General features: G+C 44.5%; 1 protein-coding gene across 1 annotated transcript in view; it reads right to left on the minus strand.

Annotated features, from left to right (window-relative positions):
* Nucleotides 1-13,068, minus strand: part of LOC146809308 (alpha-tectorin-like) — a 332,591-nt gene that overhangs the window by 141,818 nt on the left and 177,705 nt on the right. The window contains exons 11-15 of the mRNA XM_085616115.1: nt 9,099-9,663; nt 7,682-8,280; nt 6,609-7,170; nt 2,464-2,663; nt 1,083-1,475 (exon numbers count right to left, since the gene is read on the minus strand). Of these exons, the coding sequence (XP_085472241.1) occupies nt 1,083-1,475; nt 2,464-2,663; nt 6,609-7,170; nt 7,682-8,280; nt 9,099-9,663 (2,319 nt within the window). The remainder of the gene's footprint in view (nt 1-1,082; nt 1,476-2,463; nt 2,664-6,608; nt 7,171-7,681; nt 8,281-9,098; nt 9,664-13,068) is intronic.

The raw sequence follows: 13,068 nt of genomic DNA on the forward strand, positions 1-13,068 counted from the left end.
GGGCCTGGGTAATTCGGTCTAGACTGATCAATGCTATAGTGACCTGCGATTAGGCGCCCGATTAGATTAGGTCAGATTAGGTTAGGTTTGATTAGTCTGTTTTAAAATGTGGACTGTTTATTGTTGCATTTATGTGTAATGACGGTTTATAATTCCTTGCTATTTTGTATTGATTACTATATGCTGATGTTTTTGCTTTTATAAATGGCTATAATATGTCACTTTTGCGACTTAATTGTCGAATAAAGTATTTGAAAGATAATAATTCAAAGTTATTATCATTTTATATTTCCTTTCCTTTACGCTGCTCAAAAGCAGTGGGGCGACGCTCCTCCACCATAGCGGATGAGCTGCCAATGCTCCCACACAAGTATACAAACTCACACACACTAATAATTAAAACCTCTTTTGAACCTAGCTGCTGAGTGCTTCGCAGACACTTTGATAAAGGGGAAACATGAACTCACAACAAGGAATTGCATGGCTTCATGGCAAGCACATTAACCACAAAGAAAGACCCATTTCTAATAAATATTAAGATACATGGTTTATTTAGGAAATTGGAGTATTAGTTGAGGGAAGTGAGAACCCACCTCAAATAATGATCACAAACTTTCCCAGGGTGAACCACTAGAGTCACTAAATAAACCTGTGCTCTCCACGTGCATGGCACAGAGCTGTCAGGCTTGACTCAGAGGCAATGTGTAAAGTATGTATGCATTACTCAAACAGTAATAACGTGAACACACAACACAAGGATAATCCCAAACCAATTTAGACTCATTAATTCAACTCATTCATAAGCGACACCTTCATGTTTAGAAATGGTTTTGTTAATCGATCCATGTAGGGATGGGCTGCTGTTTTGTAGGTCTAGAAGCCAGATTAAACCACCAATTAATTAGTAAAATATAGTGTTATCAGCGTATAGTAAAATGTTCTGAACTTGTTGAGGTGTCAATAAAGCAGTGAAGGCGAGGTCAACTCTGGAAAATACATTGGGCCTTGAGATAAGTGAAATCAGAAACGCCAGCAATAGTTATGATATACACAGACCTCCATTACACAAATACATGTCTCACCAGAGGCGCTTTCCCTTGTTCGAAGATCAACTTCACCATCTCCTCAGTACTGTTGAGCCAGATGGTGACCCGATGTACAAAGGAAACCTTGGGGTTCTGGTAGCGCCTGTTCTCTGCCACCACCCGGAAGGAGAATCCTGAGGAGCCATCGGACCCCTGGCTGATCTCGTAGGCACAGGTTCCCATGAAATTGGTCACAGCCTTGTCAAATGAATGGTAGTGGGGATCTCCGGTGACTGTGCAGATGGCCCCGGGCATCTGGCAACCGAGCTTTCCATCCTTCAGGGCACATTCCTGCCCCTCTGCACAGCTGCTATCGACACAGGTGAAGCGGCCTGAAGAGCTGCACCGACACCTTTTGGAGCAGCCAGGAAGCCAGACTAGTTCACCAACCTGTGGAACAGAGATGGAGAGAACCGAGGAAAGATATGAAAAAGAAAGATGCAGTCACTCTTGTGACTGATGCACATTAATTTACAATCTTATTAGCTTCAAAAGGTGAACAATATGCACTGTGGTAGTAACATAAATAAAACACGCCAAAGAACTAAACTATTTTTCACAACAAAAACATGGCACTAAAAACACAAAATGCAAGCACTGTATAACTATTTTAAGCACTTTAACAAAGGAGTTCAACATTTTAAATAGTATCAAAATATGTTGTTAAATGAACTGGATAACCTTTACAACTTTGTCTCGGTACAAGAATATTTTTAGGTTATGGGAGCTTCACTGTGGATGGGGCAAGGGTGCACCAATAACATTTCGATGCCACAGGTCATGGACTAAAGTTGCACAATTCTACATTGGCTTCAAATATCCTATAATTTAGAGTTTGAGGTGATTACATAAGATAATTCAAGGGTTCTTGGTTAGACTTTCTCACCTATTACTGTTTTTTATAATTGCCTTTGGGGATTGTAGTTTCGCTTTGTCCTGTCATAAAAGGCGAAATTTGTTTCCCAGGATACACAGTATAAAAACAAGAACTGTATGTGCTGCTCACAAATAAATATATATATCTGTTCCAAATTTCTATCTAGTACTGTTTTTCTTCCTGGTCTGATACCTTTGTTGACAATGCTGGATTAGCAGTGTCCAGGGGCAGTGGTACCAGGAGCTGTAGGGGTCTCTTGCATGTGCTTGAGTATGACCTTCCCTAACATTGTCTGGAGTAGTCACTGCCTGGCTCTTCGACTATCAAACACTGCTAATCCGTATGCATCTTGCTTCACTTTGGTAGATGCGGCAGGATTCCAGTCATTTCTTGAGTAAGAAGGAACTGTAGTCAGATGATTGTATTTACAGGGGCGTTACACACTCGAATATATAATATTTTGCAATCTAAATAGAGATGATACATAGTGCAACTACTCACATTGTAGTATAATCCATTATAAGAACATCCACACTGTGATTCTGGGACACAAACATCTCCACTTCTCTTGAATCCGCTGTTGCAGACACAACCCTCAATGCAGGTAGTATCACACCTGGGCATCACCATAGAACTCGCACACAAATCTTGACAGTGCTGCCCACAAAGTGTGTATTGACTGTTCACTGGGCACTGCATGGCTAGAAACGATAAAAGCATGAGAGAATTACCTCAACACATCCATGACAGTACACACTCAATAGCCTTTACAACTGCACTTGGAAACAACTAAATGGAAGTCTCTTGATAAGACATCCTGCTGATCTTTATCCAGACCTCTGCGGGTTATCTTCTAGGACATTAGGAAATGTGTTTCAAAACCAAAAATCAAAACACTATCCCTGAGAGAGGACATTGGCACTTGATGTTATAGCTGGATCCTCTGTCAAATGAACTTACTGTGACTGTGCTTCCTAACGTGGTGCTTTCATTATACACTTAATGTCCATTCTCTTCTAGTCTTTATGCCAATACATTAGAGTATTTCCAAATGTTCTATATCTACAATCTACAACACATTTTAATTCATGATAACGTTGTTATATGGTATTTTTATGTTTCGAAGGGGTAGTAATATCACTGCTACATTTCACAAATGTGTTTGTAGCATTCTCCTCTACATGCAATATCACTGTAATTCGAGTATTTAAACTCTGACTGCTGAACCATCTCACTACCATCATGAGGAGGCTAACTAGATGTGCTTGTCTGTCAGAATTCATTGAGAATCAAGGCTCTCATTCTTGATGGCCTCTAGCAAATTGAAATATGCCCACTAGCCAGCCTCTGATTGTGCATGCACAAGATGTAAGCACACTTAATTTTCTAAAACAAAGAATTGATCATGTAAAATTTGATATTTAGGTTTTGTCTTACAGAAGCACAATGCTGGTGCAGTTTTGCCATGTATTTTGCGACTCAGGCCCTTCTACTCTTAAATGAGGGTCTGGAGTGTTATGTACATACTTTATGTTTATCTGTACAGTCAGTTTATGCATAATTGAATCACATCACTTTTAAAATATCTCATGCAGAAGTGCCCTGAAAGGTACTGGGTCATTGTTGAACTTGGCCCTCTCTACAGGGTCATCCCCAAACATTTTGCCTTCACTCTCCTGTTTGCTGTATCTGTTTTTGTTGGCTTTTAGGACTCTGCACACGTTAACACTGCTAACCAGAGCTAAAGAGCTTCTAGTCCCTCCTTTAAAGATAATAAAATTAGTTTATGCCGAATTGGCACATTTAATTTAGTTGTAAGCCCCTAGCAAAGCGGTACTACATGTTCCCAGGGACTGTAAATTAAATGCTACTAGTGGACCTGCATCACTGATTGTGCCACCCACTTAAGCATCCTTTTAAATATCCACAAGACCATCATCATGACACAGTGTAGAAATGCCCATTCTGGGACAATCCCCTGAATGGCCTAATAAAATAGTATAATAATGAATGTGATGAAAGTAAACAGAAAGCCAAAGAACATTATGCACACCACTTGCCACACTGGGTCGCCTCTATAGCACCAGAAGTGACTGCTTCTCAAAACCAGAACGTGCGACCTTTATAACACCAAAGTGCTCAATTAAGAACAAGAGGATGTGCCTCCTAATGAACACACTGAAAACACAGGTCCTATGTGGCTAGTACACATTGTCATTTTGTCACATATGCATATGGTGCTATAATGGTGGCATGTTTTTAATTAAGTGTTAGTCACTTCGGGTGTGGCCGGGACCACCTGAGTGTCTCCAAGGACTAGTTGGATGGCCTCATGATTAGAGTCTCAGGGACAGGAAAGACTCCAACCACCTTGAACCTAGTGTCTGGACTCAATCCGCTGTGAGCCTTGACACCTCCCTAAGTGGTGCCACCCAAGTCCTGGACCCTTGGAAGTGGGCCTGAAGGTGCTCTGCCAGCCGAGCTGTGGTCCTGTGGGCAAAACTGATGAAGTGCGACGAAACACATTGCAGTCATGCAGGGTGCTATTCTCCCTCCCTAAATACTGCACCGCATCTGGTCTCATTCGCGAGCTGCATTGGCTCCCTGTGGATAAGCATATTCACTTCAAGACTTTATGCATTGCTCATAAGACCCTGCACTCCCAGGGGTCTCCAATACTGTTCAACCTTATATCACTTTACTGACCCTTGCATCTTTTGCACTTAGCCAATCTCAATTTGGCCATTGTTCCCTGTGTCAGAAGAGCAAGAGAGGGCGGTCCCTCTTTCCGTGTTCTGGTCCTTTCTCTCAGGAAGTCAGTCCTTCTCTCCCGCAGGAAAACCCCAAACCATCTGATTTTCAGGAAATCCCTTAAAACCTGGCTTTTCTCTACCTACCCCCCATTCCGCCCTATTGGGTGCCGGCATTTTGCAGCTCATATTGTCCTCTGGGAGCTGCACTGGGAAGCCCCATTGCTGGGGCAGCTATGCACTTTACAAGCCCTAGCACCCTAATATAATATAACAGCTTTCTCAGAACTGCCACTCCTCAAGGCATCCTTGGCACAGGATCTTGCAACACTCTTCATCCAGGATTTGTGGTACTTTGTTCAGCGGGTCTTACTTGGTCCCTGAATCGGGCCCGCACTCCATTGTACTCGGCCTGAACTTGTAACTTTGTCCAGGTCCGGCACGACCGGATAACCATAGTTTGTTCTTTCTGCGCTATTTTTACTTCAATCTTTAAAATTGCATATCTCCAGTTTTACTTAATGTTTTTTGTTGTTTTGGTTTAAAATAATTTACTCAATTTTACTCTGGTATGGGATTTTTCATATGTTGTGTTTTTACTTTATTACTGTTTGAAGTGCTGCAAAATTACTTTCCATATTGCCTCTAGGTTAATCCTGGCTGCTTTTTGCCAAGCTATCAAAGTGTTAAGCACGGGTTAATGTGTGGTTTGCTAGTGTTTCACCATGACAGATAATGTGGTTGCTGCTTGAATAGGGTTTCACCCCCCTCAATCAGTAATCCAATTTCCTACAGTCATGATAAATATAAGTCTAACAACATTACACTCACCATGCAATACCACTCAGGTCATTCTAATAAGATGGATCTCTGGATTATAACCAACATTCCTAGATGTCTTTAATATAGATTTATTCTCAGTCTGATTCAGCCTGGCACATTCACAGCTTCCCCAAAAAGTTAAGATGTTATTGGTATCAAATCATAACTTGGGACAACCCTAGGAAATAATACTTTGAGGGTTGATATTGGAGTCAAGTGATTGCTTATTCAGCCAAACCTTGCCTCTGGAAAGGAGAGGATTAGTGTGTGAGTGTAAAAGCCAATCTCCACACTCATTTATCTATTGATGGGGGATGAATCTGTGATGTTATTCCATGCCACAAACCTGATTACCGGCTTCACTTTAGCAATAATAAGAGGTTTAAATTAAAACATATTGAAACATAGTACTTAATTCTGCTTGTCTATAGCCACTCCAAAGTTCTTCTCAATGTTTGAACAGTTGACAGACTGGACCATAGAATATGTTGATTGTGTCCAAGGGGGATGTCTACAGTTCCCCTGCTGAACATGCTTACATTTTGAGAAACTTACTTCTTGTATAATGAATTTGTGGAACATTTATTATTCTGTTTGAGGGGGGAAAGGATCTTGCATGCACCACTTAAGAACATAAAGGTTGAGTCTTAATGAGGAGACGAGGATTTGCATATTGTTATCATAATACATTTAGATGGGTCTCATCTAAGGGCAACACATAGCTTTGGCACCTTTTTTAGGATTGTCGGCATCCTCCTTCTGGCAACCCTTTCTGCTTCATGAAGAATCACTCCAATGCGGTTAATAATATAGGGGAATTTCACTTCAAACATATTGCAGCTGGTGTTAATTTATCATATGTAAACTATTTTAAACTGTCAGGCGATTACAATACACTGCATATTGATGTGGTTAGATTTCTCAGGTACAACTTAATAACACATTTAGTAAGATTGTATTTCTTTGGTATGCAGCTTATCAATTAAAGACATCATTAATATGTTACTTTCAGCAATGTTTTGTATTGTAAAACATAAATACGCATATAGATATAAGAGTAAGAAATATTCTCACCACAAAAGTCAGTACTTCTCCAGCTTGAGATGGTGGCGTTTACAGCCTGGCAGGTGGCCACGTAGGCCTGGATGGCTTGGCAAAGGAATGCGCTATTCGCACCAGTGAGGCAGTAGTCATAGACGCAATCTGAGAAGTAATGAGCTGGGTCCACCATCAAGTGGCAGGACGAGAAAGGACCTTGTGGGTTCTGAATGATCCAACAGGCAGATTTTGATTGACTGAGCATATCTTGGTCACACACAGGACAGGAATCTGAGCACCCATGGTCACAACCTGTACTGCCATCTGACATCCAGCTTTCTCCAAACACAAAGGCATTTTTAACTATGGATCCATTGCGCATGGTGAAGTCATCAGAGGTCAAGCCATTGAAGTTCCCACAGAGTCCTCCAACTTGCCCCCAGTATTGAGTAGGCAGGGTGACAAAGATGCTGTAGACCATGTCATAGTTCACCCGCAGACCAAAGTCTGTTTTAAGGACTGAATAGGATCCACTCTGATAGATAATAATTCTTCCATCACTGAGGCTCGCTGGCAGACTCACAACAACTCCATTCACCTGAAGAAGGCAAAAAGGGAAGGTTCAGTCATAACATACAAACTGCAAGTATCAAGACAGTACTATCGATTGCAAATCTTAGGTTCGATGTGTGGGCTTTTTGCAAACTATCTTGTCTGACATTGAAGGGTGGAAAAATTCCAGTGCAGTCCAGACCAGTGAAAAAAAAATTGTAATATTTATAAAGGCAAATGTTTTTGTCTCTGTGCCTAAAATATGCTGAATCTTTTATAGTGTAATCTTTTGCTCTTGTAAAGCACCCTGATGCCTTAGGGTCATGTTCCCACTAGACAAAACTGCAAAATAAATAAAGATAGATAGACAGATAGATAGATAGATAGATAGATAGATAGATAGATAGATAGATAGATAGATAGATAGATAGATAGATAGATAGATAGATAGATAGATAGATAGATAGATAGATAGATAGATAGATAGATAGATAGATAGATAGAGATTTCAAGTTAGCATATTACAACAGTTCAATAGCAAACAACAGAACTCTTACCACCGCCGTCCCATGTCTACCACTTTGAAGATGGATCAGTGTGTCATATGCGGTTATAAAAACCTCTGTAGTCACAGCTACAGGAAGACCTTGCAAGTTTTCATTTTTAACCTCCACTCTGAAGAAAGGGAGAGAACCACTTGTCCCTATGAGCTCAGACAGGACATATGTGCATGTTCCCTGGAAATCAAATCTCTGTCCATCAAAACTGGTGTAATGAGGATCTCCAGAGGCCTGGCAGATACCATCCGGTAAAGCGTAGCAACCGTACACTCCTTTGATGCTGGTGCAGACCTCGGTGGATGCACAGGAGGAACTTGAGCACTGGATTGTCCCTGTAGATCCATCACATTCGCACAGTGTCTCACAATTGCTTCCTTGTCGATAGGTCTGGCCGGCTTTAAGATATTGGCCATTGTAGGTGCAACCACACTGATTCAGGGGCACACACTCATCAGCACTGACGATGAAACCGCTGTCACACTGGCATCCTTCTGCACACGGAGTAGCGCAGTTGGATGAAGAGTTAGGCATGGCACAGGACGAAGGACAAGAAGACCCACAGAGCTCATAGTGGCTGTTGCTGGGACAGATGAGATCTGTAAAAATACATTAATACAGCCATTTATTAAACATTCGTCTAGCCTTAAGGACTGGGCATAATGGATTTCAACTTAAACCACAGGCTCATCCTTCCCTACTTCAGCTCCTAAATGAATATATGTAATGGCCTTACTCATAGTGTGCTGCCAACAAGACACCAAGCTGCATCTTCTAGTTTGCATGCCCCAATGTCCCAAGCTTACCTTTCATTGTTTTTATCATCTTGGGATGATTTCATTTATAGTATGAGCAACAGAAATACCATGAACAGAAATAATAAATAAGATTTAATGCTTTGCCCTATTGAGTTTCAAGGCAAGTTATTTAATCCAGGAAACAAAATACCCTTCCTTTGTTTTACAACAAGAGAAAATAAGGCTAAATAAAAAGTGAGAGGGACTCTAAGAAAATGATTACAGTGAGTAGCTTATAAACAAATAGGGTAAACAAATCAGGGTTTAAGGATTTTTAATCGGTTATTAGACCTTTAACCTCTCTCTGAAATTTATGAGTAAACCAACCGTTTAATATCAAGTGGCATACGTGGGCTCACTAACCATCAAGCTGAAGAAAATATGGACTTCCAGGACCAAGTAGTGGCACTAAGGTCTCTTTCGCTGTACATGTTTCCAGAGCATGGTTGCATTTGAATTAAAATATAAACATTTACCAGAATGTAGGGGCTGATTCACAAAGCTTTTTTGTATGAGTATAGAGGGAACTTTCTGCTGGGTATTTAATCCTAACAATAAAAGTGGGCCAATGATGATAGAGGAAGGAGCGCATCATGTAGAAGATGTAAAGCAGCACTCACCACATCCTGTCAGGTTCCTCCAGGATAGAACTGGGAGACCATGGTTTTGGCACTCCTGTGTGTAACTTTGAAGACTGTCACACAAACTCTGTTTATCACCATCTGTGGCACACAAATCATAGACACAATTGTCTATGTAGGTGCTGGGATCCTCCAACCTATTGCAGCTCCCGAATGGCCCAGTGGGATCAGTCATTCTCCCACATGACTCTAGGGATCTGTACTGAGTTTGCAGGGTCAGGCTACACTGTGGCTGGATTTTGGTATCCAAGCAGTGGAACTGGGAGTCATCCTCTTGCCAACTGTTGCCAAATGCTCCTGCACTGGTAAGCAAGGTACCGTTGGGAGCCCTGAAATCATCGCTCTTGTTGCCATCAAAGTTACCACAGAGGCCACAGAGAAGCCCTGAGTAGGCCAGGGGAACCGTGAGAACCACACGTTGGCTCCAGTCATAGGTCACAGAGAGGCCAAAGTCTGTCTGCAGTTTGGCTGTGGAGCCGCTCTTGACGACCTGGATCCTTCCTGACTGCAGAATAACTGGCAGGTTGACCAGCGATTCATTCAACTGAAATGAAAAACAAGATGCAAATCTGTGAGTCTGGCCTATCTGGACATTCACATCGCAGCATTCCCTGAACGTAGCACACACTGACCTAAGTACACATGGTCTCATGAAAAACAGTCTCTCAAAACATATAATATGCACACACTATGCTTGAGCACGTACCATATGAAGTCATTTCCCTCTTTCGCTGTATGTGCTCAACCACAGCCATGTTCAACTGAAATAATGGATCTGTTCCCTAAACCATACCAGTATTCCTTAAACAATACCTCTGTCTGATAGAGCCAACCCCAACAAGAGGTTCAAGAGTTTCATGTAACACATACACCTTCGCTCATAAATAAAAAGGCCAGTATGCACTTGCCGAGGCCGCCCCCGAAGGAGGCCTCCCAGGCTGGCGCAATGAACAGCCACCGGGGACTCGTTAAATCCGGTTTGGGCGCGTCAGCATGCCTGGAGACAAAGGGGATGAGGGGGCGGATTCCCCAACCTCCTCAAGAACGAGTGCGCCAAGAAAGGGGCACCAAAACACCTGGCCAATGGGGGGGTGCAAGTATTGGTTCAAACCCCCAATGGGGGAAACCGCCGCCACAACAAGGGGGCTTGGGGGGATTACAAGGCACCGCTCTGCCAGCACAAATTATGTATTCTACCTCGGGGAGTTGGGAATCAGTGCCACGATGATCACAAAACGACAACCTTAATCTTCGCCAACCCGGAAATATTGTCGGTTCACTGCTGCGTCGACGAAACTGAGGACTTATAAGCCCTGCCAGGATTGGCTTCTCGAGCTCCTGGGTTTACCAGCGGCAGATCGGAGCTCCCCGCTCCTGAGTGCATCTGGTTGTGCCATGCTCCTGCGGTCCGAGATGCAGCAGAGCTTGGAGCTGCAGAGGTGGCAAGGTAAGGCGAGTCGGCAGTGCGACGAGTTGGATGTTCTCCACCAGATGCTAAAGGTCGGTCCAGCTTCTAATTGCGAAATGAGCAAGGGGAGTCAAGGCTGCAGCGCAATGTGGTGACGCCGCAGAGTGAGACCAAGGTGCTTCCCCGCCCTCTCACTTGGACAGGGTCAAGCAAGTGGTGGGAGTAAGCAAACGGGGCAGGCAAGCGGTGGGAAAGAAGTGGAGCTCCCCCCCCCCCTGAGCACCAAAGTGGGAGAGATAGGCCAGTGCAAGTTGACCACTCCTCCGAGTGCAACGTGGGAAGCGGGACCTCGAGCAGGTGCGCGCGGCCTGCCTGACACTAACCAACGCGAGGCCACACCCTCCCCGCATGTTTAAAGGGAAACTCCGCGTTTAAAGGAGACTTCCACCTTTGCAAAAAAAAAAAACAAAGAGGAAGAAAAGGGGCTGAAAAAGGAAATAAGAAACAGGAATAAGGAAGTGCTGCCCTATAACTGGTGGTCCTGCTGCTAAAAATCATGGACCAAGCAAGTTCACTTCACCAGGGGCTGGGGACATCCCGATCAGAGAATGACGCGACCCAGCCTCTCCTAGCCCAAAGAACAGGTTTGGTGCATACGGTGAGTGGCAGTACCCCGCAGAGCCCGGCAGCAGGGCCAAAAGCATCTCAAAGAACTACGCAAGGGGCTGGGGACAGCCCAGTCCCTCCAAGCCAAAAGACCAGGTTTTGGTGCATACGGTGAGTGGAAGCACCCCGCAGATCCCACAGCAGGGGCAAAAGCACCTCAAGGAACTATGCAAGGGGCTGGGGACAGCCCGATCGAGGGACAACATAACCCAGCACTTCACAGCAAGCAGCGTTCCTAGCCACCCAATGTTATGCAAAAAGCATGGAGAACCAGAGCGCCAACGAGTGGCCATGGAAGCTGGGAGAGCTCTTGCGACAGATCAGGGCTGCATCCAAGGTGCACAGGACAAACAGGCTGCAGGCACACCTAGACAAGGATGCCGGCGAGGGGCCAAGCAATCAGCAGATGGAGGGCCCAGAGAAAGCAACAGCCGGCCAGCAACCAGGAAGCAGCAGAGGCCTTCCAAGAAAGCACCAAAGGTGACTGTCGTGAGGAAAGGATGCAAGAGGGCGACCAGCCATCGCAGCAAAGGCGGGCACCAACGGCAAAGCCACCACAGCAACAAGTGGTGAGTGTATCGGCCCAATAGTGCAGGAGTGTTTGAAATCCATTGCCCCTTTGTTGTTCAACGGCTTAAATGCACAGTCAGGTCTCAACAGACACACAGCCTCAGGGGTATATTGGGGCTCCCAATGGCACCTAGTGGATCCAGGGCACTCGCGGCTGGAGCGCTTGCAAGGGCAACAGGAGAGGCGCACTAGTGATAGCAGCAGACCCGGGCAATTAAGCAGCAAGGTGGCACAGGGGTTAAGTGGGGCACTAGTGTCCCCCATAACAGCATGGCAGACAACATGACATTGGTAGGTCAATCCCTAGAGGCAAATGCAGGGCCATCATGGGGCAGCCATTAATGATCACTAGAGCCACAGGTTTGGCAAGCCTCAAGCCTTTACCAGTAAAGGAAAGGATATGGAGGAAGGAATTTATTGACATCTTTTCATTATTGGAAATACAGTTGGACGGGTTGGACCTGACCACATGCCATAAAAAAAGAGGAGGATAGGAGGGAAAGGCGAAGGGTGAGGAAAGAAAGGAATTTAGATAACTGGTTGGATGCATTCATAATTATGGCATGGAAGGCGAACACAGTGGCAGATGCACTCTCTCGAGCACCGATGAGCAGATTCAGGAAACTGGCCCAGGGGCGGTGGAGAATATGACCCCCTTACCAGAGGAGTTATGGGCCCTGGATGACGGACTTGTCGGTACTAGTCAACCAAGCCCTCACCCCGAGGGCAACCAGGTGCTACAGGAAATACACAGGAACTGTGATGCAGGTGGGGGGGCTCCAGTCTCTGGGAGACACAGGCGAGACAACTAAGGCAGTGGAGCATTTCATACAATGGGCATTCATGGGAAAAATGTCCAAATCTTGGGTGCAGGCTCACCTGTCTGCCATAGCACACTTTTCAAAGATAATGACATCCCCAAAGCAACCCATTACACTAGGGCAGCACTGAAGGTATTGACATGCACAGAGGGAGAGAAACATGACACCCGGCGTCCCATAGACTTTAAGAAATTTACCCTGCTCATGGACACAATGGGGGGAGTGGCAAGAGACACATTTGAAGTAACTTTATTCAGAGCGGCCTTTGTGCCATCATTCTTTGGGGCATTTAGGGTCATCGAACTGGTGGCCCCTGCAAGGATTGCCCCAGCAGTAAGATGCCTGCATTCAGCCAACGTCAAGATAGCAGTATTCTATGTAAAGCTGCTGCTGAGACCGTCAAAAATAGATCAGGCGGACAGAAGGGTGCTGGTACGGCTGGATTGCATCAGCGACTCCAGGTACCATGCAGTATGCTGCCTCT

This window comes from Triturus cristatus, chromosome 7 (assembly GCF_964204655.1).
Source record: "Triturus cristatus chromosome 7, aTriCri1.1, whole genome shotgun sequence".
Lineage (NCBI taxonomy): Eukaryota > Metazoa > Chordata > Amphibia > Caudata > Salamandridae > Triturus > Triturus cristatus.